This window comes from Cloeon dipterum, chromosome 4, assembly GCF_949628265.1.
Source record: "Cloeon dipterum chromosome 4, ieCloDipt1.1, whole genome shotgun sequence".
NCBI classification, from domain to species: domain Eukaryota; kingdom Metazoa; phylum Arthropoda; class Insecta; order Ephemeroptera; family Baetidae; genus Cloeon; species Cloeon dipterum.
Window position 1 is genome coordinate 22337138 of NC_088789.1, and position 25416 is coordinate 22362553.

General features: G+C 40.7%; 6 protein-coding genes across 7 annotated transcripts; 3 read left to right on the plus strand and 3 right to left on the minus strand.

Annotated features, from left to right (window-relative positions):
• Window positions 1-51: 51 nt before the first annotated feature.
• On the minus strand, window positions 52-7961 carry Oseg6 (intraflagellar transport protein Oseg6). The gene is made up of 15 exons (XM_065491025.1): window positions 7871-7961; window positions 7681-7817; window positions 7378-7629; window positions 7132-7312; window positions 6078-6593; window positions 5192-5512; window positions 4711-4860; window positions 4246-4659; window positions 3691-3977; window positions 2568-3054; window positions 1693-2103; window positions 1046-1349; window positions 612-889; window positions 476-552; window positions 52-423 (listed from the first exon to the last, which is right to left on the minus strand). The coding sequence occupies exons 1-15, from the start codon at window positions 7886-7888 to the stop codon at window positions 324-326; spliced, it is 3933 nt and encodes a 1310-aa protein (XP_065347097.1). The 5' UTR covers window positions 7889-7961; the 3' UTR covers window positions 52-323.
• Window positions 7962-10397: 2436 nt separating this feature from the next.
• Window positions 10398-15767, minus strand: lqfR (clathrin interactor lqfR). 2 transcript variants are annotated; one of them, XM_065491028.1, is made up of 9 exons: window positions 15603-15767; window positions 15026-15105; window positions 14846-14967; window positions 14642-14784; window positions 14317-14589; window positions 13903-14149; window positions 13619-13847; window positions 12723-12920; window positions 10398-12637 (listed from the first exon to the last, which is right to left on the minus strand). In XM_065491028.1, the coding sequence occupies exons 1-9, from the start codon at window positions 15632-15634 to the stop codon at window positions 10413-10415; spliced, it is 3549 nt and encodes a 1182-aa protein (XP_065347100.1). In that variant the 5' UTR covers window positions 15635-15767; the 3' UTR covers window positions 10398-10412. The 2 variants fall into 2 exon arrangements, with proteins under 2 accessions (XP_065347100.1, XP_065347099.1); XM_065491027.1 differs by having other exon boundaries at window positions 13619-13850.
• A 7-nt stretch (window positions 15768-15774) lies between these two features.
• OXA1L (OXA1L mitochondrial inner membrane protein) lies at window positions 15775-18612 on the plus strand. The gene is made up of 7 exons (XM_065491031.1): window positions 15775-15930; window positions 16231-16639; window positions 16695-16838; window positions 16901-16986; window positions 17041-17313; window positions 17371-17536; window positions 18316-18612. Exons 1-7 carry the CDS (start codon window positions 15844-15846, stop codon window positions 18471-18473), a joined length of 1323 nt encoding a protein of 440 aa, XP_065347103.1. The 5' UTR covers window positions 15775-15843; the 3' UTR covers window positions 18474-18612.
• Window positions 18602-21005, minus strand: galla-2 (MIP18 family protein galla-2). The gene is made up of 5 exons (XM_065491032.1): window positions 20861-21005; window positions 19938-20095; window positions 19118-19197; window positions 18941-19063; window positions 18602-18883 (listed from the first exon to the last, which is right to left on the minus strand). The coding sequence occupies exons 2-5, from the start codon at window positions 20092-20094 to the stop codon at window positions 18659-18661; spliced, it is 585 nt and encodes a 194-aa protein (XP_065347104.1). The 5' UTR covers window position 20095; window positions 20861-21005; the 3' UTR covers window positions 18602-18658.
• A 121-nt stretch (window positions 21006-21126) lies between these two features.
• Window positions 21127-22307, plus strand: LOC135944224 (baculoviral IAP repeat-containing protein 5.2-A-like). The gene is made up of 4 exons (XM_065491033.1): window positions 21127-21329; window positions 21386-21498; window positions 21603-21720; window positions 21813-22307. Exons 1-4 carry the CDS (start codon window positions 21207-21209, stop codon window positions 21885-21887), a joined length of 429 nt encoding a protein of 142 aa, XP_065347105.1. The 5' UTR covers window positions 21127-21206; the 3' UTR covers window positions 21888-22307.
• A 296-nt stretch (window positions 22308-22603) lies between these two features.
• Window positions 22604-24975, plus strand: LOC135943517 (RNA-binding protein 34). Its single transcript, XM_065490080.1, has 8 exons — window positions 22604-22814; window positions 22886-23020; window positions 23083-23490; window positions 23545-23732; window positions 24255-24373; window positions 24436-24591; window positions 24647-24772; window positions 24833-24975. Exons 1-8 carry the CDS (start codon window positions 22714-22716, stop codon window positions 24929-24931), a joined length of 1332 nt encoding a protein of 443 aa, XP_065346152.1. The 5' UTR covers window positions 22604-22713; the 3' UTR covers window positions 24932-24975.
• The last annotated feature ends 441 nt before the right edge of the window (window positions 24976-25416 follow it).

Below are 25416 nucleotides of genomic sequence, written 5' to 3' on the forward strand. Positions count from 1 at the left end.
GCTCCCATCTCCCGTCCCCACCATGAATGAAATAAAAGAAAAAACAGTAAATAATTTTTAAAAAAGTGTATATTTATTTGAGATAAATCAAAGTAATAAATAAAAAGGGACAAGGAAATTTTCTAGTTAAGAGTTTTTCATGGTAGAAGTTCTAGAAAACCGCAAAATGAGACTAATCACTTGACTACATCAAACACGGTGATTGAACTCTTCGCAGAACAAGACAGCACAAATTACATGTATTCAGAAATTATTTTCCTCGTCCCCATAAATAGGCAACGTTCACAGTAATAAGGAGATCAAGGGCATTGAATGCGCTTTGGTCAAACTTTGAGATATTCAGAAAGATCTTCTAGCGTAGAGAGAGCCGCCGTTTCTACTTCAGCACCACACATTGGACACACATTCTCCGTTTCTAGCAACCTAAGCAGAAAAAGAATAAAAAAATTTTGAAACAGTTAATTCAGAGACTCACTCAGAAAATCCTGATGCAATAGCAGGAAACTCGCAATGGGGACATAACGTGAAGTCATCACGAACCACGTGCTTTCCCTGCAGGATTCACAAAATTAATGAAAATAAAACCCTCGAGGCATGTTTGTTATCCTCACCGTGGCTATGCAGAATGGTAAGTTATTTTTGCACCGGCTGCAGGCCAGTTCGTACTCAGGTAAAGGTTGCAGGCAGTGCGGGCAGGGAGAGGTCGGCTCCGGGGCCTCAGGGTCGCGTAGGCCTTTCCGGACGACGCTCTCGATTTTGCGCTTGTACTTTGGGTCGAGGTGCGGACGGTGCATCGGACGCATCAGCATCGAAGCCAGCTTGAAGGAGGTGGACGCCAGCCCAGCCCGTCCGCACTCAATCACGGCAGAGGTCAGAATCGGGACAGCATCTAGAAATTTAAATTGATTACAATAAATTACTTTGAAAATTACGGGAAAGAATTATATTTAAAATAATTTAGAAAAAAATTTCGCTTTCTTGTCTATTTTATTATATTTATTTTTATTTGATGAGGTATTAAAATAAATTTGATAAATCCACTTACGGGCTGGAAATTTTGAGATGTTGGCTGCCACCCTGGAGAGCAGTCGGGCGGCCATGAGGTGCTGGCCTCTACGCACGTGCAGCCTGGCCAAAATGTAAGAGTGGAGCAGGGCCAGCCGGGACCGAAGGGCTTCAGGTGGACTGCCTCCCCTGGCTCGCAACTGTTGGTGGGCCGTCAGAAGGGTGTCGTGAGCGGCTCTGTAGTTTCCAGCCTTTTGTTCCTCCTCAGCCATCAGGACGGCCACCTGGGCCGCTTCTTCCAGCTGCCCTCTTGTCAGGTACAGCCTCAAAACCAGGCTGAAGTCCTGAAAAGCCATTCAGTCCGTGAAATTAAAAAATACACTCCAAATATGTTTGTAATTTATTAAATTTTTTGCCTCCTTTCACTAAAGACATTTTATTGTTTCAAGCTTTAATCTAGACTTTTTCTGACTGAAAATTTATTTATTGAAAAATAAATTGAGCCTCAATAAAGCTTAAATTTCCCATTTTTATTTATTTATTTTAAAATGCGAAAATATTCCAATTATTTCTATCGTCAGGGCAAAAAAAAATCAGAATTTATTTTTATAAGCAAAACCAGGCTGGTTGTGGGAAAAACCAGATGGATAAAACTTCATACCCTATAATATTTTACAAGCCTGTTACCTTTGGCACGCCGTCCAAGTCTCCACAAATGAACTGGATGACCTGGTCTGCGAGGTGCGGCTCATGCTGGGCGGCCGCTGCCGCCTCCACGGCCACCTCCAAGGCCTCTTTGTGCCCGACGGCGGCTGCTTTGAGCAGTAGCTGGACGGCCCGTTGACTCTCGCCGGCCAGGTGCAAGAATTTGCCGGCCATAAACGCGTCTTGCTCCGCCTCGAAGTGGCGAGCCACCTCCAGCAGCTGAGCAGTCGGAGCAGCGCCATCCGACGCGGCCTCGGCTGCGAGCAACCGGCCCAAGAGAGCCATTTCGCCCGCCTGACGAGCGAATTCAAACGCTTCGGACGCGCAACCGCACCAAACAAGCAGTTGTAACGCCGATGTTGCATCTCCTGCACTGCGCAAAAATCGGGCAACCTGAAAAAAGATTTTCATTCTTTAATTCTTTGCTTTCAAATCTTGAAATTAATACTCAAAAGCGACGGAATACATTTCTATATCTATACACTAACATGAAAAAACGGGAAATAAAAATAAAACAATGAGTTTTTTTGTTTAAATTATTTGTTAGACTTAATTCTACATATTGAAAGGTATCAAAATGTTTCAAAATTAACCGCAAACACTTTAATTTACTTAAAAAATTATATTAACTTTAATTTTGACTTTTAATCTGAACAAAAAAGATTATAAATTGAATAACTAAAATAGATTCTCGACATATATTAATTTTTAATATTCCTTAAAAACTGCAAATATTTTATTTTTAATTTTCGTGGGTTTTGCGGTTCTTGTTGTTTCAATTAATTTTGAATCATATCGGAATTACTTCAAACTAAAAATTGTATACAATTTATTTTGCAACCCCAAAATTAACCAACCTGTTTGGCTGCCTCCGGATTTCTAGTCTCCTTCACAATCTTGACGGCCTCCTCTGGCCTCCTGAGCTTTTCCAGCAGAAGCCGCACCGCAGCCTCAGGGTCGCCAGCGGTGACGTAGGCGGCCACGGCCTCCGCGTACCGGCCTTCGGCCTCTTTAGCTTTAGCGAACTGCGCGTGGACCCTAGGAGCGGTGACGCGGGGAAGCAGCTGCGCCACTTTTGGCCAGTTCTTCAGCCGCACGTGCAATTCGGCCGCCCGCTCGAATAGACCGGCCCTTTCCGCGAGACTGGCCGCCTCAGGCAGGTGGCGGCCCGATTCCAGGATGGTCGCGCACTCACGTAGAAGATCGACCGAGGCTGTTTCATCGAGCAGAGACAGTCCGCGTCTGACGTCCCCGCACCGCAGGGCGCAACGGGCCAAGCCTGCCCGGCAATCGACCTGTCCTGACGCCCTTTCGTACTGAGCCAAAGCTTGTGAGTGCTCACCACTTAAAATAGAAAAATAATACTTTTAAAAAAAATGCATAAATATAATGGTACAAAAAAGACAGTTAAAAATACCAATTTTTCAGGTGTTTAGATTATAGTTAAAAATGGCTTTAAAATAAATAAGGTATATAATATGGCTCATTTTTATAAACATTTTGACAGATAATTTTTGACAAAAGTACTTCGTTTTCGTGAAAATAATTGTTGCTTAAATTCTATAGCAAATATAGCTATTTTGGCTTTGATTTATATGTTAAAAATTTTCTTTAATTTTATTATTAAAATATTTTTGTTAATATAGTCTTTTAATATTATATTTTAAGTTCTTCCCTTAATTTAATTTTCTGTTCATCAAATCTTCAGCTCTATAATCAGGGCATTTACTCTCATATTTAATGGAGCGCTACTGTGCTGAAGAATAAGGATAAAACATGTTATTCCAACTTGAGTCAGCTTAATTAATTTTTAAATAATTGAAAATATTATTTATGAATGTAGTCAAGAAGATAACAAATAAAAATAATTTTTAATATTTCAGTTTTGCTGATTAAAAATATAAATGTTCGAGACCAAACTAAGCTTGATTGACGAGCATAAATAATAATCCAACTCGGGATTAATTGTCTCTTGCTTACGTGAACTCCAGTTGTTGTGCAAACTGCTTCGCTAGTAGAGGAACTTGGTCTGGCGCCAAAGAAGCAGCCAACTCCAGGGCTCGCGGCCACTCAAGCAAACTGCTGCGCATCTCCAGCGCTGCCGAAGGCCTGTCTGATTGGAGAAACGCCTGCTCAGCGATGTCGTACTGACCGAGGCACAGGGCAGCCATGCCAGCTGACTCAAACCGGTCCTCGGCTTCGGCAGCGGCTTCAACTGCACGCACCATTCCAGCGTCCTTCAGTCTTCTAAAAGCTCTCAGAGCAACCTGTTTTTTGTAATTTAAATAAATTAATCTTAATTTTTCACGCAAAATAAATAAATAAATCAAGTATATTTCACTATTTTAGTCATTTTAACAAATTTAACTTCTCAAATATTAATAAATATGTTGCCTAATGGTATCTTGAGTTTAAAAAAAGAAAACTTGTAAATGATAAATTTAATCTCCCAAAGCTCATCCATTTCTAATAAAAATCAATAATTTAATTTTCACCATTCAGCAAACTAAATATTGATAGTGAAGCTAATCAAACCTCAAATTCCATGTCATATAACGCTGCCTCAGCGAGTTTCTTAAATTGCGGCCTTTCCACAGCCACTGACCAGGCCTCTTTGTACCGGCGCAGAGAAAGCAGGGCGTCAAAGGAGTCTGGCAGCCGCAGCACAGCCGCATGGCCTTCGAGCATGATTCTGTTGAGGCGGCCGTCTGGGCCGTGCAGGCCCATTTCCCCGCCAGCCAACCAGAGCGGCCGCTGCCCATTTGGTAACTTTGTAGGAGACGCCACGGCCTCTGCATACGAGCCTCGCACCGAGTCGCGAAGAAAAACGTGCCCACTCGCTTGCTGCGAATCAAAAGTGACCAAGAAGGCCGCTTCCCCAGGCCATGAGTCCCAGAGAATGCCTTCGGTCGAGGGGCTCGCATCCACGGCAATGACGCTTTCTGTGAGCTGAGGAATTTAATTAGAATTTGTTTAGAGTAATTTTCACTTAACTCTTACTGGGCAAAAGATAAAAACTTGGTGGTGATCGTCGAGAAATGCCACACGAGATCCAGAGGCTTCTGTAGACACTATTTTCAAGGCGCAGGAGTGTCGGTATCGTTGCACCAGTCTCCACTGTTGCAAGTGGAATATGGCTAGGACGCCCACCTACAATTAAAAATAAAAATTTACACAAGGATTTTTATGAAAACTTTAAAATCCGCAGATCAGAAAGGATTCACACAGTTATTCATCCGGGTTGTTCCGTGAAAAATATTTTTTTCTGTAGCGTATTAAGTTTTTTTGATTTTTTGAACACAAATTCATGTTTCTCAAAATCAATTACAGCAATTATTTCAGTTTTGTTTCTGGAAATGCCAGGAAAACAATTAAATATCCACTATCCACCCTTTTGTCAAACTCTGAGATCAGAGCCATCGCGTAAATTTAGGTTCATTCTTCCCATTCATCAAAAACATTCAGCCACATTTCCACTTACGTCAGTTCCGTAAACAAGTGCCTCATTTGTGATTTCGTGGGCAGTGACTTTCCCGTCCGATTCGTCCTCAGGAACCACAGCCTCGGCAGCCACCTCCTCGATGGTGTGCACGTGAACGCGTCCAGCGCACAAGGCAGCAGCTACGCGACTGTTTAGTTTGAGGCAGGAAACTCGGCTCAAATACTCTTTGGTAGCCACCTCTTCCGCGGACAAGCTCAGTCGGTGGAACCAAGCGCGGTTGTTCATGCCGGCAGCCACGTGAGCCGGACCGACGGCCACCCAGGACGGCTCAACGGCCAGCCGCACGCTGCTCAGTGGTTCCTGGACACAAAAATGTGAATAAAAATGATACATTTTTAACCATATGAGTAAATAGAAAAAATATACCACTGCTACTGGTAGTTTATTTTCACTATTGTATTGCATGTTAAAAATAAAAAATGACTCAACAGCTATATTTTCAGAATTAAAAATTAAAGGAATATAGTCTATGCAAAATTCGCAAAATTTAAAAAAGAAAAATTCGAAAAATTAGGCTTCTTATTTAGCTTTGATATTTCTTTTAAAAGGTGTGAATAGCATATTAAATCAAATCCTATTCATAATTAAAGGAAAAATATTCTAAAAACTTTACTCCTGATAATTCATATTTCTGATTTTTCTCCATTCTGCTCCATCTTAAAAATTTCCCTAATTTTATTTCTAGCAAAAATTGATTTATTAATACCTGACATTTTATCAGCTATATACAAGAATTTGTAAAATCAAAATAATTATTTTGGAGTACAATTTGAAACCCAAAAATGTAAAAAGCTTCAGATTCCCTATAATTGCAATCATTAAATTTCCTTCTTTCAAAATGTTACTAATCAAATCATCTTCTAACCTGAAAATTTGGCTCAGTGACGGACACTTCTGAGAGAGAAGTGAGAATGGCGGCTCTAGAGGAGTCGGCAGCCGCCACGGTCGGCAAGCAAGCGAGAAAAACAGCAATCCCAGAAGTACAACTGGCCGAGATGAGCTGTCCGTCGCTGCTCCACGTGAGATTTGTGGCTCCTGGCGCAGTCAGAACTCTCTTAGTCTCGCCTGCCGTCAAGGAGTGCAACTTGATCTGGCCGTCTGCACCGGCTGTCGCCGCAAGATCCGCGTCGGCCGCGATGGCCATATGCTTCAGGCCTGACGGGTGAGGCTGCAGCTGGAACAACTCGTGGCCGATTTCCTTGGGGTGCGTAGAGACCGCCACGAGGAAGCCCGCGGTGAATCCGAGAAGGATGTAGCCGTCCCCGAACCACTCGTAGGCAGCAACTTGGCCGTAACGCGGCTGGAAGGCCAGTTCGACCGGCTCGTCGCCCTCCGAGACCCGCAGCATGTATAAGGTCTTCTTTCCCACCACGACACTAACCTGAGGAAAAATTTGAAAAGATTTTTTTCATTATTTTATTTGCATTTACTTGGATAGACGTTAATCTAATTCTAATTGCTGAAAATAGTATTTCTTACCAGTTTCTTTTACTACACAGGACCAGATATGTATTTTTTGGGTTGGAAAATCTGGACTAAAATGCTAGCCTCTTGAGGATTAGGTAGATGATTTCAGCAATAAAGCCAACAGATCAGTTGATCACTAACTTAAAAAGTTTTGGCAAATGATTTAAAGTGGTGCCTAAAAATATTAAAATTTCTTGATTCACGCTCATTTCAAGGTCCCGCAAAGAATTGGCTATAAAGACATTTAACTAAATTTCACAGCCCTACTCATCAGCTTAACCATTGCGTAGACGCATCCAGAAAATTCGGTTTTATTTACTTTCCATATTTTTTACTCGGTAAAATTAAGCCTAATTCTAAATTTTTTCATTAAAATTTACAGGGAAAATGATAGGTTTCCTAAATTAACGATAAGAATACATTTTCTAAATTTTAATTTAGGTTCAAATTACCGTGTCGTCTCCGTGGGGTTTGTCCTCAGTCTTGACTCGCCCAAACTTGATCTGCGAAGGCTCGGCTCGGAGCGCCACGGCTCTCAGGGTGTCCCCATCGGCCGTGCTGACGGACAGACTCTTGTCCTCCGCAGCTAAAGCCAGCAAACCGGCCTTGCTCCACGCACCGCTCACGATTTGTCTGGGGGAACGGTCCAATGATTAATTAGAAAAATGGTTCAAACCACCTTATATAATTATCAGAACCTGCTGTGTTTGCCGAGTACAGGCATGCGGCGGCCCGAGCGGTGGTCGTAGAGCACCAAATTGCCCTTTGCTGTGGCCAGGGCGAGGATGGCGTTGGGACCCCATCCCAGCCAAGAGACGCCCTCGCTAAGACCGCTGACGATGGGCTGTGGACGACGGGTCTGCGTCTCCCACAGGACCACCCTGGCCGAGCGCTCGCAGGAGGCGGCCAGCAGGTCGCCTTCCTCATCCCAGCAGAGGCCGTTGCACGTCCTATCAAGAATTTTCAATATAATTTAAAAAACAAAAAATCCTGGGATTTACCCTGAGAGCGCAATCACATCCACCTGACGGCCCCGTCGGTCCCAAACAAAAACCTGCTGCTGGTGAGCGACGGCCACCAGCGACTTCTGCCAGGCCACCAGCGCCCCCGGAGACCCTGGAAGCGTCAGCAAGGCATCCTGGCATCGTCCGAGATATTAGTCTGATAAATAAAATGAGTACGACCTCTTACCTGGACGCGTGGGTCCATTTCGGACGTTGCGAGCGCTCAGGAATGCAGGTGCTGCAGCACCACCTGTTTTCGCGCGTTCAAAATATTGGCGGCGCTGACACCTGCCTCGTCGGCATGCCACTCACACCAACCTTTCAATGCTAATTTATTCCTTAATAGGGATTGATCTATTAAAAAGCAAAAAATAATGTGTTTTGGTTGATTGTGCAATATGTAATTTTATTTTCGGAAAAGACAACAGACAAACTAGAATATAAAAACCCTTTACAGTTCAGTTATTACATTGATCTGTGTGTCTCTACAAAGTATATTCCAGGATATGTTGTGGTAATTAATTAACACATAGGGGGAGAATTTAAGTAACTTATATTATTGGACTCGGTGAAGCCTAGGTCAAGGTTTAAGATTAAAAAAAATTATTGCAATGTCTGAATTCGGAATGCCGGAGAAAATGCTCTTTTTATCAGTGTAAAGCAACTCTAAGTATATAATATTTAGAAATACAAATTAATCAAGATGCAACACATAACATATTTTTATCACAGTGAAGAAACAATAAATTTCGGAGTTTGCTGAAGTAGTGGGAGACAGGCATTTTGAGCAAATTGCGGAAAATTCAAATAATGTAATAAGGAGACATCTATTGCTTTGGAAATCCTGCAAAATTTTAAACACGGCGAGTTTTTAGTAATTTATCAATATATATGCACAATTTCCCGGTAAAAAGTGTCGCTTTTCAATATTGTTGCAGCTTTAAGGCACATTCAGGGTTCAGCAACACATCGTTTTGTCAGTAAGATTTCTTCTAACTCGCTTGATTTCAATACAGCCTAGTGTTTAGTATTTTGTGCGAGTCTTCCATCATGACAACAATAACCGACATAAAAACACTTATCCTGCTTGATTACAGTATGTCTCTTACTTCGTTACAAATTAATCAACATCTTGCCAGCTACAATACTTTTGTATGTACCAAAACATTTCCTCAACACAAAATCAACACCAAATTCAAAGTGTGAAGCATTACTCTTCAACTTATCCATTGGAATTCGAGTCGACAATAAACACGATTTAACATTTTGGGGGACTTTGTTTCAGTTTAGCACAGATTAACAGAGTAAATTAAAAAAAAAAATCGTACAAGCACTGTATAAAATATGCACCGTCAATACGCGCTGGTAAGAAAATACTTTTCTGAACACACTTTTGCACGGTGCCTTCCCGATTTAAAAATGAAAACTGGATTAGATGATGTGACAAAAAAATCCAAGTGACTCTCAGGTTCTCCAAACACTTTGTGGCAATTTAGGCCCAGAAGTGATATGAAGGACAGACATCATTTGTGGCCCGTGAAGAAATTTTGCATGCCTAAACAATGCGCAAGTACATTATTCGATCATTTCACTCGCCCTTCGACCGGGAAGGACGTCACAATAGGTGGGCAGCCAATGATATTTTCTCCAAATATGTAAAAAAGTGAGTGCTTTCGGGGGAAATTCTAATCGAAGCCAAACATGTTACTACCTGACATTCGCATGGGGGGCATCGAGGACATAGGACTTGTCGGGCTGGTCATCTGGTTCATAGGCTTCGCAGACGTGGGAGATTGCTTGTTAGACCGTGAGGACAGCGACAAATTATCCAGGTCGATGTTGACGTTGCCCAGGTTGCTCCACGTGCTGCCAATTGGCTGGATAAAAAATAGATGAGACTTCATTTTTTGAAAGTGTCTTTGGTTTGTTGCTCTGTCCCTACTGCTTTTTTTCAAAAGAGACCAAAAACTGCTAGTGTAAGTAGATTGATATATCTTGAACTAATTACTTCTTATAAAAAGCAATAAAACTGAGAGATTCAAACAAATTTCATGAAATAAAGTCAAAATCAAAGCCCAAAATTTTGAACCAAAATATAAATTTTCAGAAAATAATTTCAGTAAAATAAACCCATTGTTAAAAATTTACATAAAATCATATTAAAAAAGCAACATGGCATAAAAACGTAACATACTTAAAATTGTCCATTATGACGACTTAAAAGTGAGAACAAATTAAATATCATCTCATTTAATGAATTGGTTTTCATTGTCTGCAAGAAATCCCAAAATAAGTTTCAGCGAAATGAAATCTTTTCCAGATTTTCTAAACCAATTGGGATTACTTGTTTGCAACTATTAAAAACTATTAAACTGCTATGAAAAAGTCCAGTTATTTTAAAAGGAAAGAAACACGACAGTCTTTTTGTCATTTATCCGATCAAGTTTGTTACCTGGTGGGAAGTTTTATTGATTTGTTGAGCTGGAGTGTTGTTGTTAGCGAGCGATGGTGCATTTGTCTGAATTGGGGTAAGATCCAAGCCAAGAGCTGCAACAAAATTAGAGTATTGAATTAGTTGAATTAGTTACGATTGAAAAAATATCAAGGGAAAAGGGGAAAACATACCTCTGTATTTATCCACTGATAGTTAAAACAGAAAAGTGGTTTACAAAATTAATGATCGTAATATGAGAAACGCAAGACGGCAATTTATTTGGTAAAGATTAATTCTACAGGAGAATTTCAAGTCCTTTGGAAGCCCATTTGCGACACTCGGGCTCAGGGTCGTCCATGGCGATGGCTTGCAGTCGTCTACTGATCTCTTTGCGGTGCATGCACTCGAAAACGCCCTGCACGTCCAGGTTTGTGAGCGCCATCAGAAGGCATTTCAGTCCAGCGACCCGCACTTCTGCATCCGAGTGAGTGAATGGCCAGTGCGCCAGCACCAGCTCCTCCAGCAGGGCCAGGCTCATTTTCCTCGCACGGGGGCAGTTGACTGAGCAGGCCGTGATCACAGTCAGGGTGGCCAGCAGGTGCACTTGCAGTTCGGACAGCAGGTGGTCGGCATGCAGCACGGGCAGCAGAGGATAGAGGAAGTGCGGGGCCACCTGAGCGAATTTACTCTTCGTTTCGAGGACAGGCGGGCGGCTCGAGTGGATCCGGCGCGAGTTCTTTGGCAGTGGCGCCGGTTCCCAGGCAACGGCTGAAGAAGTGGGACCGCGGAACAGGTTGGCGGCGGCACTGCCCACGCTCTTCAGCACGCAGCTCAGGTACTGACTGGCGTATTTATTCCGCACGCCCAGCTGGCCGGCCAGGTGCTGCACGGCCTCCTCAGGGTGAACCTCGATCACGGCGACGACGCCATCAGCGCATTTATTCAGGTCGAGGTTGAGCAGCGTGTCCAGCAGCTCGCACGCAAGGGAGGGGTCGTCGTCTGGGAGTTGAGCGCGGATCATGTCGGCCACGCCGTCGAGCGACACCTCTGCGTCATCTTGGACCTTGTGCAGCAGTTCGCGGAGGAATACTGGCCTCGACTCGCCCTTAGCCGTGTCCGCGGACATGTCAAACGCCTCGAATTCGTCGTCTTCGTCGTCGCTGTCCAGGATTATGGAGGGCTTCTCCGATTCATTCGAAATATCAGAGAGTCTGGTGGACTCGAGCTTATTCACCAAAGGAATAAATTCGCTTTTGCCCTCCTCCAAGAGATCGCGCAGCACCTCAAGCCACTCTCCTTCTGCAGTCTCCACGGTGACTTTCAGGTTGTTCAGGTGCTTCGTCAGTTCGTTTTCAGGGTCGTACTCGAATTTGAGGGGTTGAGCAGACGGAAGACACACTGCTAGAACGTGTTCGGCCACCACCATGCACATGAATTTCTTCTCTGGCGAGGTGTCTTGCAGTCTCTTTGTCACGCCATTCATGACTTCTCTTTGGATAGGAACTTTCTTTTCTTCCAGCTGGCCCATATGTTTGGCCGCCCACACCAGCATTTCAGAAAGGTAGGTCTGCTGCTCAACGCTGGTATGGCTGATGGCGCTTTTGTTGGCCCAAACAGAGGCCACTTTGGTAACAAAATCAGCAAATTCTTCTTTCAACACGGCGGCAACCGTGTCAACGAGATTCAGAGGAAGGTTGCACTTTGGGTGGCTGCGAAGGAAGGGCTGGACCACCAACAGTTGGTTTTTCACCTCAGGGGAAATCTCTTTCCCGATGATTTTGTCCATTGGTCCGTGCAAGAGCCACAAAGTGACGAAATTCTCGCAAGATTTCCCTTCCAGAGCGTTGAGCAGTTTGGCGAACACAGAAGAAATGTTCTGGTCTTTTTGGCTGGCGGAAACTGCCACTTGGAAGAAAGTTTCAGCACTTTCAGTGCCTCCGTAATTCACCAACAGTTTGGACAGAAAGAGAGCCAGCTTGTGAACTTTCCAAGGCACTGCACACTTTTCCGCATTGGATAAGAAATCTACCACCAGTCCAAACTGGTAGAATAGAATGGCACTGAAACTCTCAGGCTTGCAAAACGCGGGCAGCTCTTTTCGCAAGACATTTCCGATCCTGGCAGGAAGGGAGACGATTATCTGGACTGTGGCAGCCCACTCGAGCTCTTGCTCATCGTCATGCCAGAACCTGCATTGCTTCAGGACAAAGTCCGCCAACTGAGACCGCAGACAGGGCTCAATCACTTTGATCAACTGGTTTCTCGCCGCAAGCAGATCCAGAGCCTGTCTCAGCAGCTCGTCCACAGGCGCGAGCTGACAGAAGGCTAGCAGTTCCGGACTCGGGTCTCTGCTTCTCAGCCTGGTTTGCAAGACGTCTTGCCATAGTTGCGACTGACTTGGTGGAGTGGCGTCCAGGCCGCTGAACTTCTGAGGCGTCTCCGGCCCCTCGAGGCAACCGTTCGCTTCGAGCAAGTGCAGGTCCGAGCTCAGGTCTTTGCTATTGCGCATTCGCAGCACGGCTATAAACGGGGACAAAGATGTTTCTCTTTCCTGGTTTTTCACTCATCCCGTGCTTAAAGGGTTGCAATTTTTAAACACACTTACCAGAAGGAATGTTTCCAGAGTCGAGAGGGTTGTTTGATCCAAACAAATCGTCCAGGCCGCCGCCCATCGGAGCTGGCCTGGTTGGCCCACTGAACGCGTTTGCACCAAACAGGTTAGGACCTCCCATCAGGCTGACTGGCGCACTCACTGGCGGCTGGCTGCCCAAGCCCATCAGAAGGTCAGCGTTGGACGCAGCACCTTCAAATTTATTAAGTTGTGTTAATTGAAGATGAAATGATCTAATTTTGTTTATCTAGTTTATCTTTTAATTCCAACTAGATTTTGAAATGTTCAAAAAAGTATAACATTACACCAAGATTAAAATTCTTAGTAATAATAAAAAAACAGTGTTTGGATAATCAATTAGAGCGAGTTTTACTTGAAATATTCGTATCCGTCGACAATGTCTGACATAAATTGATTAGAAAACATTTAAATTATTTTCATTTTTAATAAGATGACCATATATAGATGTAAAAAATTAAAAATAAGTTTTTCATCTACATAGATTTTAAAACTTTTAACTTAATCACTTAGATTGCCAAATTAAATTTTGTGTCTTCTGAATTTGGTTCCTATAAATTCCTGGTACAAAAGAACCACTGCAAAACTTGAAATATTTTGACTGAGATAATCGCAATGAAAAGCGGAGAGCTAATGGATAATTTCCACATCAAGTAGAAAATTAAAAACTAAAATAATTATAACGAGTTAAAAATTAAAAATTCATGTAATTATTCCACAACATGTAATTTGGAGTTGAGACATGTCTTTCAAAAATAACTCAAAGGCTTATTAAAGTAATCAAATAAAATAATAATGACACACCAAACAACGCTGATAAGATAACAGTGCTCCCAATAGGAGTAAAAACGCAATTTAAAAAATGAAAATACCTGTGGAAGCAGTGTTGGCGGAAGGCATGAAAGCAGGCAAGGAACTTGTCTGGTCACTGAACGCCGTGTGGAAGTCAGCAAAGTCATCTTCCGACTTTGGAGAAGTGGTTGTCTCCACCGCGGTGTGGAATTCGCCGAAATCAGACGTTTCAGCTGGCTCACTGGCGCGCGGATTGAAGTCGTCATCCACGGACGCAAACAAATCACTTGACGTTTTGACTGGGCTCGTCTTCTGAGAATGAAATCAATGATTCACTGATCTAAATGATCCAAATTTCAACCACCTTGGCTTCTTTGGCGAATGTAGCTGCAGCACCAAGGTCAACTTTCTTGATATTCCTGGTTGAAGTTGGCTGCTTGGTGGTGGGAGCGTTTTTCGACGGCAGCGGAGACTTGAAGCCATTGCCGCTGTGCGACATCTTTTCAGGGGAATCCAGGCTCTCGCTGTCCTTGTACTCGTTTTTGCTGCTCTTCTCGCGCTGCCTTGGCGAAGGCACGTCGCTGTCGCTATCATTGTGTTCACCCTCGTCACTGCAAATTATGATTTCATTAGTTCCAATAATAAAAATAGTAAATCAACAATTGTAATACTTCATTTTGTAATGACCACGAAAAAATGCACCTTTCGAAAATAAATAGCTAAAATTTTGTTCACGATTATTGCAGGTGCATTCGGTTCATTTCTCTTTCAAACTCACCTGAATCGGTCAGAGTTCTTGTTGTTGCCACCGCCGCCGCCACCCCAATCTGAGTATTCTGACTGGTCCCTGCGTCCTCCACCGCCTCCGCCTGTGCCCATTCCACCCCATGAAGATGAACTGTCTTCCCAGCCTCCTCCGCCTCCAAAACGCATTCCCATCGAGTCGCTGGACATGCCGATGTACTTGTCCTTGTTTTTCTTGGCCTTTTTTCTCTCCTCCCTCAGTCTGTCATCATCTTGGACGAAGTCAATTAGCTCTTTAACTTTGTGCCTGCACATAAAATTGTCAAAAAACAGACGCAAATAAAATTATTCTCATTTACCTAACGTTGATGCCCTGGTCTTTGCCATTCTCATCAAAATATGAATAATTCTCCAGACCTCTGAGGTCGTAAATGTGTTCTCTTGCCGACGTGACAACTCTCTCAGAACCATTTTTCACAAGATAGTTGAGAAGTAGCAGCGACTGGACAAAAATCAGGAAAATTATTGAACTATTTTCAGTTATTTTCACCGGCATTGCTCACTTTGTAAGTTCTTCGCCAATTTCTTCTATTGTCTTGGAGCATTCTTCTCCAAAGCATTGTCATCACTTCAGGGAAATGCTCATAGGTAAAGGTGTGCTGAGCAACATCCTGCATTTGTTGGCCTGAATAATTCATTAAATTTAGTAAACAATAGACCCTTTTACTATTTTTAAGTAGTACCAGTTGGTCCCCAGGAATCATCATTAGTAGCTTCTCGGACCTTGGCCTCTACATCAGTGTAATTCATCACCACATTGGTGCTGCAATTTAAAATGAAAAGAATAAAACCTTAAACCCAGACTTTATTAAAGCAATTGTTTGCATTTGTATAACTATGATAATAATATTTTTGACCTACTTTAACCAATACATTTTCGCTTAAGACAAATTATTATATCTAAGTAGAAGGTAATAATATAAAATGAAGGCCAGAGTAAAATCCTGATACGTCGTCATTAATGCACGAAGCATACACAATTGGGTGAAAGTTGCAGAGCGGAACCACAAAAAAATCATTTCACACAGCTGTCATTAACCGTGTCTGCGAAAATCAAGCAATTAAAACTCCACAATTTTCTTACAGGCAGTTTGCAATTATTTTAAAGAAAAATATTATATAAATCAATTGAATATAAATGACACGGAAGAGGTCAATAAATACACAAAATGAATAATTGGCTCGGACGATGCAAGAGGCCAGGGGGCGTCATCCATCGACCACCGCCGGATTGTGCATCAATTTTGCCTGGATACTTACACTTTATCAGCGATCTCGCGGACTTTCCACATGTTTGGATTGTTCAGTTATCCAGTAGATCAAAGAGAGGAAGAAAAGCGGTTCTTCAACACCCGATGATTAAAGATTACTGGCGAGACCCCGGCAGTCCATTGTTCACTTTGCTACTCGAACTCGACTCAGCTAGCGCCGCGCAAGATAAAAGTGGGCGTTGTACAAAATACACAACACCTGCAGGGCCAATCAGCTGTTCTTGAGAAAGATGGCCGCCTTTGTAATTCCTCGTGCGGCGAATTTTGCCAAATTTCGGCATGTCACAACTGTAGTTAGTGTTTTTCCCAATTGCGAGGTACATGTCATGTTGACGATCACTTTTTGCTACTGAAAATACAATAAAATTAGTTTTTAGAGTCGAATTGTTTGCAATCAATGGCTGTTAAAAATGAGACACCATGCTTTCTGTGATTTCAAACACCAAACAGGAATTTTTATTGACGTTCCAGACTAAACTCTACATTTTACTGACTTATTAACATTCTTCAGTTAATACGATATTAATGTATAATTGTCATTCATTTTAGTCTCTAAAAAATGATTATCAGAAAATGATGCAATTGAATTTAATTTATTTTTAATTTAATTCTTCCAGGCTCTAATTAAAAACCACACATCAGTTCGGCATCACAGCCTGTCGGCCTGCAGATCGCAGAACAATGTGCTGCGTTCAGCAATGTCCACTCGTTCGCCGGGCGTGCTCTTGGCGTGGAGGGCGGCCAGCACAACGCCAGACCCAAACACATTCGTCAAGTACAGCGGCCCTTCGACGCCTCCGCAGTCGGTCCAGGAGAAAGAGAGCTTCGTGTCTGAGGTGACACTAGAAGATATTCCAGCTCCTCCTGAATTGCCAACTGTCGAGCCGGAATTGCTAAATGCGCTTGGCGAACCGACTCTCCAGTCGTTGGGCCTGGGTGGATGGACGCCGCCTGGGATTCTGCAAAACTGCATGGAGTTCCTTCACGTAGACTGCGCGCTTCCCTGGTGGGGCGCTATCATGACAGGTGAATTGGTTAATTAAAATGTTAAATTTTGGATCATATTTATATGATTTTGCAGGAACTCTGGTTGCGAGGTTAGTGATGTTCCCGTTGGTGGTGAAGGCGCAACAGAACTCTGCGAAAATGAACAATAATTTGCCGCAGATGCAGGTCTTACAAATGAAAATGTCTGAAGCTAGACAAACCGGCAATCAACTTGATGGTGAATTGAAGATTTTTAGAAATAATTAAGAAAAATACTTAATTAGATATTAATTTTCTCAGCCGCAAGATATGCTCAGGAACTGATGGTTTTCATGAGGGAGAAAGATATCAGTCCCTTCAAAAACATGCTGGTACCTCTGGCGCAGGTATAAAATTTATAAATTGAAAAATCTAGAAATTACCATGTTAATCATTTTCAGGCTCCGATTTTCATCTCCTTTTTTGTTGGTCTCAGAAAAATGGCAAACGCACCAGTTGAGAGTTTCCACACTGGCGGCATTTTTTGGTTCACAGACCTGACAGTTTGCGATCCTTACTACATTTTGCCCGTCATCACGAGTTTAACTCTGTGGGCCACCATTGAGGTTGGCACCGACACAGCCAGACTGTCAAGCCAGAACATGCACTTAATGAAATACGTCCTCAGGGCAATGCCAATCATCATTTTCCCCTTCACAATGAATTTCCCAGCTGTGAGTGTTCACAGTTAGTGAAGATATTGATGCTCAATGTTTTATTTCTATTTTTAGGCTATTCTTTGTTACTGGATGTCTTCGAATTTCATTTCCTTGGTGCAAGTGGCGTTCTTGAAAATTCCCTCAGTTAGGGAGTATTGCAATATTGAGAAGCTCATCACGCACGACCCCAACAGTTTGCCAAGGAAGAATAAGGGATTTGTCAAGGGATTTAAAGAATGTAAGTTCTATTTTATGTTCCTTAAAGGGAAACTCGTTGAATTTTTTGTTTTTATTGAATTTTTGTGGGCTTTCATTGCATTAAATTTCCGATTTGATGATTATAGAAATTTTGCAGGACCAAAAATTTAAAAATTGATTTAAAAACAGTTTTTGCTCAATTCACATGAAATTAGTTCACAGAAAAAATTCGATGAGACAAATCGTCAAATGTCATATTTGACATTCAAGTAAACTTTTAAATTCCTGCTGTAAAGGGTCACTCGTAATTAAAAAAATTACCATTTTCTCAAATGTACAATTTCCTATTTTTTACATGCCAAACAATATTTTCTTGACTTTTATAGAAAAATTAAAACTGAAAATTGGGGTTTTTGCAACTGGTTCCCAAAGATAGAAATAGAGCAACATGACCTAGGAGTTATAGTTAAAAAGTTTGAAAATAGTAATTTTCCCAGCCAAAGAGGAAAAATATTTTTTAACTTATATAAATTCTAATTTAAACTTTTATGAAAAAATCTAATGCGAACAAGAATTGTTAGAACTCCAGTTGTTAAATATAATAAAAAAAATGCAGAGCCTACAAACACATTCTAAAGGGAATTTTTATGGAAACAAATATCAACGTTTCTTGTCAAAACATATTCAATGAATACCAATTTCTCCCCTAGGTTTACAAAATTGTAACTTTAAATCTCTTTTGTCTGCGTGGATTTTCACATTTTGACCACATAACTATCAGTCAATTAATTTAATTCTCTGAAAAATAATATGCTGCAGCCTGGGACAACATGAAGGTGACAAAGGAGATGGAGGAGAGGGCGAGGTTCAACGATTCGCAGTTCCAGAAATACGGCGAGGGTCCGATCCCAAAGACCTACAAGTTCGACCCAACGCGACAGAGGAATGCAGTTGCCGCGAAGAAGCGAGACAAGTAGAGGGAAATTTACCAGCTGCATGGACACTTAATTACTGTTACTCGCTCGTGATGCCATCGGAAGTGAAAGCATGCTTATTATTTTCATGAAATCGTGTTGAGTAGATCAATATAAAGACTTACATCAAATAATTGTAAAACACCTGATTTAATATCCAATATTTTTTTACAACACTGGTTTGATGCTCAGCTCCCCGAGATTGATGTCGTCGCGGAGATTCCGTCAGGATTTCCGCAGCTGGCTGGTTTGTCGTAGTGAATGTCGCTGTCCTCTTCGAAGGTCAAACACTGTTCAATGACTGCAAGGAGATTTCTGTTTTCCATAGCGGCCGCCACTCTCTCCTTGTCGGCGAGCTGTTTGTTGATTGGATGCTCGGACACGTGCGTCCCTGGGGAAATTCGCACTGTGACCTATGACACAAACGGTTACTGATGTCCTGGTTGGTTTAATTTGGAAAGAAGACTCACTTTGAAAGTTGGAGGTAGGGTTCTCAGCAACCTGACTCGAATGGCTAGACCAATCATGGTGGCCATGCTGCAATGTGGAATGGTTGGTGTGAACAAAACCATCACCTCTCTCTCGTTGTACACCTGATATTTTAATAATTCAGTTAATCCAGCAATTTTATCAATTTTAAAATATACCTTGACATCAGCCTGATTTACAACATTCAGTGCTTCGAGGGTGAGAGGATGCTCTGGGTCCATTATATTTCGAATGAGCTCTGCAAACGTGGGAAATAATTAAGTGAATCTAAAAAGGAATTTTGTTATTTTCCTGGAATTCTGACAGGACTAGAAAATTTGTTTCAGGGCCTGGAAAGGACAGAAAATTTTTTGAATCTTCAAATTTCTTGAAAGACAATTCAAACTTCTTCAGATCAAAGTTTTCAGAGATAGTTTTTTTAATGACAGATTAGTGCAGTGACTTCTAGACGGTATCTGAGCTTATTCAGACGTGTTTTTTAGATTAAATTTTTTTTCTAAGAAAAACATTGTTTCTTTATAACGTTGTGAGAAATAGAGACATTAAGTATCCTAAAAAGTCCAGAGTTTTCAGAATTTTTGGTATTATAAGAGACACTATAAGAAACATCTGGAGAATTCCACTCTCTGGAACCGCATATCAGAAAGTGAGAATCAAATGCAATAACTACTACTGGAATTTTAAAAGTGAATCTATTCAAAAGAAAAATTATGTTAAATTTAAAAGATAATTGCAACCATAGTAAATTGAGAAAATTAACTAGTAATAATTGCTGTTCAATCAATTAAGAATTGAAAAGAAAATCCTAAAAAGAGGAAATAAAATTAAATTCAGTTGCCGGAACATGACAGCGCAAATATGCAATTTTCAATCAGGAGCAGGGCAGTAAATTTACCGTCCAGAACAGGATAGAACCGGAATGAAACATTCTTTCATGAATTCGCTCTACAGTCTACAGTGAAAATTATTCAGACTAACCATAAATCCCTTTTGAATCGAACTTTCCATCAGAGTTTTCTTGGCAGCATCCGGATTTTGTGGCTGAAGGTTTAATTTCATCTTGACAACATCCACGTGCAGGCACTTCCTGAGAATCTGTGGATGGTCCAGACGCACAAGCACACGCACAACTCATTCTGAAACATTTTGAATAAATTGATAATTTGTTGAAGGAAAAATCAAACTTTTCTACGTTGTGTTTTAAAAACGTCGGATTTAAGGTGTATATCAACAGGTTCCAGCCACAAAAAAAATACTAAAATAAAGTAAAAAGAAGTTCCAATTCTGTTCAACCCTTTCATTGTTAATTGAAGGAGTGACAAATTAATCAGGACCCATGTAATATTTGAGACTTTCAAAAAAGATGCTTCTGGATGAATTCTTCCAAAATTTTATGAGCAGAAGAGAGTGAAAATCTACAGCGAAGATCATCCACGAAGATGCTGAAGGCTTGCTTGAGTGTATGACATTCGGAGTTCACACATCATATATATTCAGAATAAAGAGGAGGGTGTCTTTAAAAGATCTAGATTTAGCTAATCCAATTTTTGAAACAGATTGATTGAATGACGTAGCTGGCAATAATTATTAGTCCAAAGCCGATACGTATTTTGAGGCGTACTTGCGGGGGATTTTTGAAAGGATAAGAATTTTAGTTAGAGGTGGCAAAGATTGCTGACACAATTAAAGCTAAAAAAATTGAACCAAAATAAAAGAAAAACGTCAAACAAACGATTTAAGATGCGATAAACAATTTGTAAACCATTTTTACTACTTGATGGTGATTCGTGTTCTTCAGCAATTCGTGGTTGGCTTTGTATTTTTCTGCAATAGTTTTAATTGACATGGAAAATCTGGCATGCAGAAATTTATTCTATTTTCCGCTATTTTCTTCAACTTACTTATATTTTTGAATCTGGAATGGTTTCCATCAGTTTCTTCAGCTCTTTTCTTCTTCTTCTTCTGCCCTCGCTGGTTTGCGTAACTTCGGTAACTTCGATGATTTGTTTACATTCACAGCGATGATCAATGATTTCATGCGCGCCAGATGATGCAGGCCAGATGTTTAACTATTTTGGCGCGCAGAGGCAGAGCCGCGAGCCGCAGAGCGAGCACGGCCAAACAAGTCTGATTGTTTTCATGTTCTTGTCTCCCGCCATCATCATTACCTAGTCTCAGTCTCATTGTCAGGTGGCTCGTTTCGTTATTTTTCCTAATTTTGTACTTTTAACCGATTTCGGCTCGAAAATGGTGGAAACGCACGAGAATCAGGACGCTGATGAAGATGTTATCGTGATGTATCAACAGCGGTTGCAGACCTTTGGCGACAAAGGCTTGTGGTTTGAGATCGGACCGGCTTCCCGAGAAAATGTAACGATTTTTTGCTCTTGATTCTCATAGTTTTATATTTAATATAATTTTTGTAGATGGCTAAACACGGATTCTTCTGTCAAAACAATGAGAACAGAAAAAATAAGACTGTCCATTGCGCGTACTGTCGCCAGGAATTCGCCAATTGGGCCAGGCAAGATGATCCCAAGTGAGATTACTTCTTTTTAATAATGTTTGAAAATTAAAATTAATTTTAAATATAAAATTATCCATTGAACTTTGCGTATTATAATTGTGAAAACTAAATTTCAGAGTGCGGCATTTGGAAGAGAGTCCTGATTGTCTATTTGCGAAATGTGGGAAGGAGGAAGGAGACCTGACCGTCAAAGAGTTTCTGGAAATCGAGCTTGCTACAAAGATCTCTCTCATGGTGCGAAAAATGCGATATATTTAAAAAAAATTGAAAATAATTATTAACTAGAACAATCAAGCAGAGAAATTTGAATTTAATCAAATTTTCAGGAAAATGATATAGAGCGACGAAAAGCTGCTGTCGTGCAAGCCTATGCCGAAATTGAAGCCCTGGAAAATGAGTGACGCAACGAAACCAAAATTACTAATTTGACGAAAAATTGGAATACATTAAATTTCAATTAAGAATAATTTTAAATGTCAGCTCAATGTATATAAACAGCAAAGACTTACGTGATAAATTAATAACTACCATAATTTTCTGGTGCCGTCTCATTTTTTTAGGGATCAGTGATCCATTTCATATTTTGAAAACGATTTTGGTATCTATCTGTAGTATGGAACACTGAGTTTTAACACTTGTCTGAGATGCCACTGATTCCGCTCACAATAGATTAGAATTTGTGGGAAGAAAATAACTCACTTGGATTGCTGAAGTAAAAATATTGCAGTGTAATGCAAATTATAATTAAAATAAAACTTTCTGTAATTGAATAAAAAATAATTATTTCAATTTCTGAAAGAAATAAAATTACATTTTTTAAACCTTTGTTTGAATTATATTGAAAATTTCATTACTTTGAACACAATTATATTATTGCGATATTAAAACTGGCCGCTGCCACAGCGATTTGTTTATTTATCAGATATCAGATGATATGAAATATAATATAATAATTGAAGAAATAAATAAAGTCAAACGGGAGAAAACAAACTTCAATTTTAATATTTGATTAGAACTATTTTATATTGGTATAATTTTCCCCGTAAGATGTCGCACGACGTCAATCGAGCACGCTCAATTCGCCCCTGCTGGTGCTGGAGTGAATTGAAAAACAAAACAAGCTTCGCCTCATCGGCGTATCGCAACCCCACGTGTTTAGCGAGTTTCAAACAAAGTGATTACATTTTTGTTCGTAGTCAGTTTTGATTCTTCGTTGCTATTTCAATAATGGGGAGAAAGAGCAAAAAGTCACTCACGGATGCAGAAACTCCGAAAAAGGTGAAGAAAGAATTAGACGCAGACTCTGTTGAAGTTGAATCAAAGGAAGCGTAAGGATAAATTCAATGTTGCATTGTTTCACATCATTTCACATGTATCTATAGTCAATTTAATATTTCAGACTGTCGAATGGCTCAGAAAATGGCTCGCCAAAGAAGAAGGGTGCAAAGGTAAAGACTCCCAAGAAAATTGCCGTGAAAGAGGAGCAGCTGGTGAAGACCGAGCAAGTGGCAAATTCGCCTAAGAAGCTTAATAAGTATGTTTCCTTCAGTGTTATTGATTTCATAATTTCATTTTTTAATTTTCGATTGACTCCAGGCGCAAGAGCGTTGATCCTCCTGAATCTCCTAAGGAAAAGAAGGCCCAGGTGAGCGAGCCAGTGAAGAAGACTCCTAAGAAGAAAAAGAAGGCCCTGAAAGCAAAGGAAAATGAGCCCGAAAGCTCTGACGAAGAGCTGGAAAAAGAAGGAGACTTGGTCGGCGAGGAGGACGTCCCAGCATCTGACGATGAAGATACCGTAGAGGAAAAGAGGGCCAAGTACCAGCGCGCGAAGGAAATCGAGGAGGAGAAGAACACCAGGACCATTTTCATTGGCAACCTGCCCAAGGAAATCTCCAAGGAGAAGATCGAGCAGCTGTTCAAGAAATTCGGCAAGATTCAGTCGACTCGTTACAGAAACGCTCCAGTCGCTGATATCCGAGTGCCAAAGAAAGTTGCAACCATCAAGTACGCGTTTCAAATTAAAATCTGCTTCTTCTTCTATAATAGCTTTGCTTTCAGGAAAGACTTCCATTCTAAGAGAACCAGCATTTCGGCCCTGATTGTGTTTGAAAAAATCGATTCGGTGCAGAAAGCTTTGAAAATGAATGGCACTGTTGTGGACGGACACCACATTAGGGTTGATAAAGCCGTTAAAGACAAAGCAGTTGACCCGTACTCTGCCATTTTCATTGGAAATCTACCCCTTGGTGAGTTTTCACTTCTAACAATAAGGGACCCTTTTGGCTCGTTCTGCTCCAACGTGCAATTTTTTTGCCTGAAACTAGTTCACTTTCATGATGGACTAATAATATCAGTAGTTGAAAATATTCAGTGTTTCAAAATTCAACCAGCTGGTTTAAATGAGTGATGGATTTTACAGCATATTTTTCCAGTTTTATTTTGATATTCAAGTTATAGAATTATGAATATTTTGCCGTATCATTACAGAAAATAAAAATTAAAACTTAAATGAGTTGCTAGCAAATTAATACTACAATAACGAGCAGCAATACATTAAAATGTCACGGAAAATTAATGAATTCGTTTCGATTAGATAATAAATTAAGTTTCTTTTTAAATCTGAAAACAACGCAAAGTGGTCAAATTATTTTCATGAAATTCTTTGCATTTGAGGCAAAAAAGTGCTTTTTAGTATGGAACAAAGCCAGAATTCCCTTGTTAATTTCAATGGAAACAATTATATATTTATTTCTTGATTTTTTACATAGGCATTGAAGACGAAAAACTGTGGCAAGTTTTCGGTACTTGCGGCGAAATTGATAGCGTTCGAGTTGTGCGCGACAAAAACACTGGTTTCGGTATTGGCGTGGGATACGTCAACTTTAAGGTACGCATTTTGAAATAATTTGAAAGCATCACCTGCTTGACCTAATCAATCACCTGGTGCAGAAATCAGACGCCGTCGAGCTGGCTTTGATGAAGAACGGGTTCGTGCTTGACAAAAGGGAGTTGCGTGTGTCCAGGTGCTCATCCAACCCGAAGTCGAGGCGCAAGGCAAAATCAGAAATCCGCAACAAGTTTGCCGCACGCTACAAGGAAGACCAGGTACTGACTTAGTTGCTTATTTGATTGCAATGTGTCAATTTAAATTGTGGCACAGGCGCTTAAGAGGAAAAAGGCTGCCAATCGAGAGATGGATGCCGCAATGAAGCAGAAAAAGTTGAAGGTTAAAATTGAAGACACGTCATTCCAAGGACAGAAGGTGCAGACAGGAAAAGTCGCCAAGGTATTACATCTTTTGCTTTCCTGTGAAGAGCATTTTCATGGATTTTTTTTTCATTTCCAGAAATCCAAGAAGGAAAAGATGAACCCTAAGAAGAAGCAGATTGTGGAGTCTTTGGTGAAGTCAATGAAGAAACCCAAGAAGCTAGCTAAATCTGTGTAACCTGTTAAGGAATTAAAATAAATGGAAAATATTGAATTCTTGTAGCAACTGTTTTTCATTAAGAAAAAATCACTTAAATTTATGTTACATTATTATATCAGGGAACTTCATATACATATTAATATGCTTGGGTATTTCAGACCGTGTGTTGTGGCAATAAATTAAATTCCATTTTTTAACCAAAAATTGATTTTAAATTTCAGGCCGGAATTTCATATTAAGAAATTATTTTTGATTGTGTTTTTTTACCATGTGAAAGTCGATTCCGTTAATTTCATTTGTTTTAGAAATGTTTGCTGACAGCTTTTATTTCTTTGTAGTAAAATCAAGCAAAGGAAATGTTGCTACGCATGAAATTTGTAGAAAATTTGCACATCTTTCCAACATGGAATTCCATTTTCCGTTTCGATCGCTTGCAAAAGTAATTGAAAAATTGCCAAATAAACGTTGAGAAATTGTACGACTCTTCTAATTGCGATTAAAAA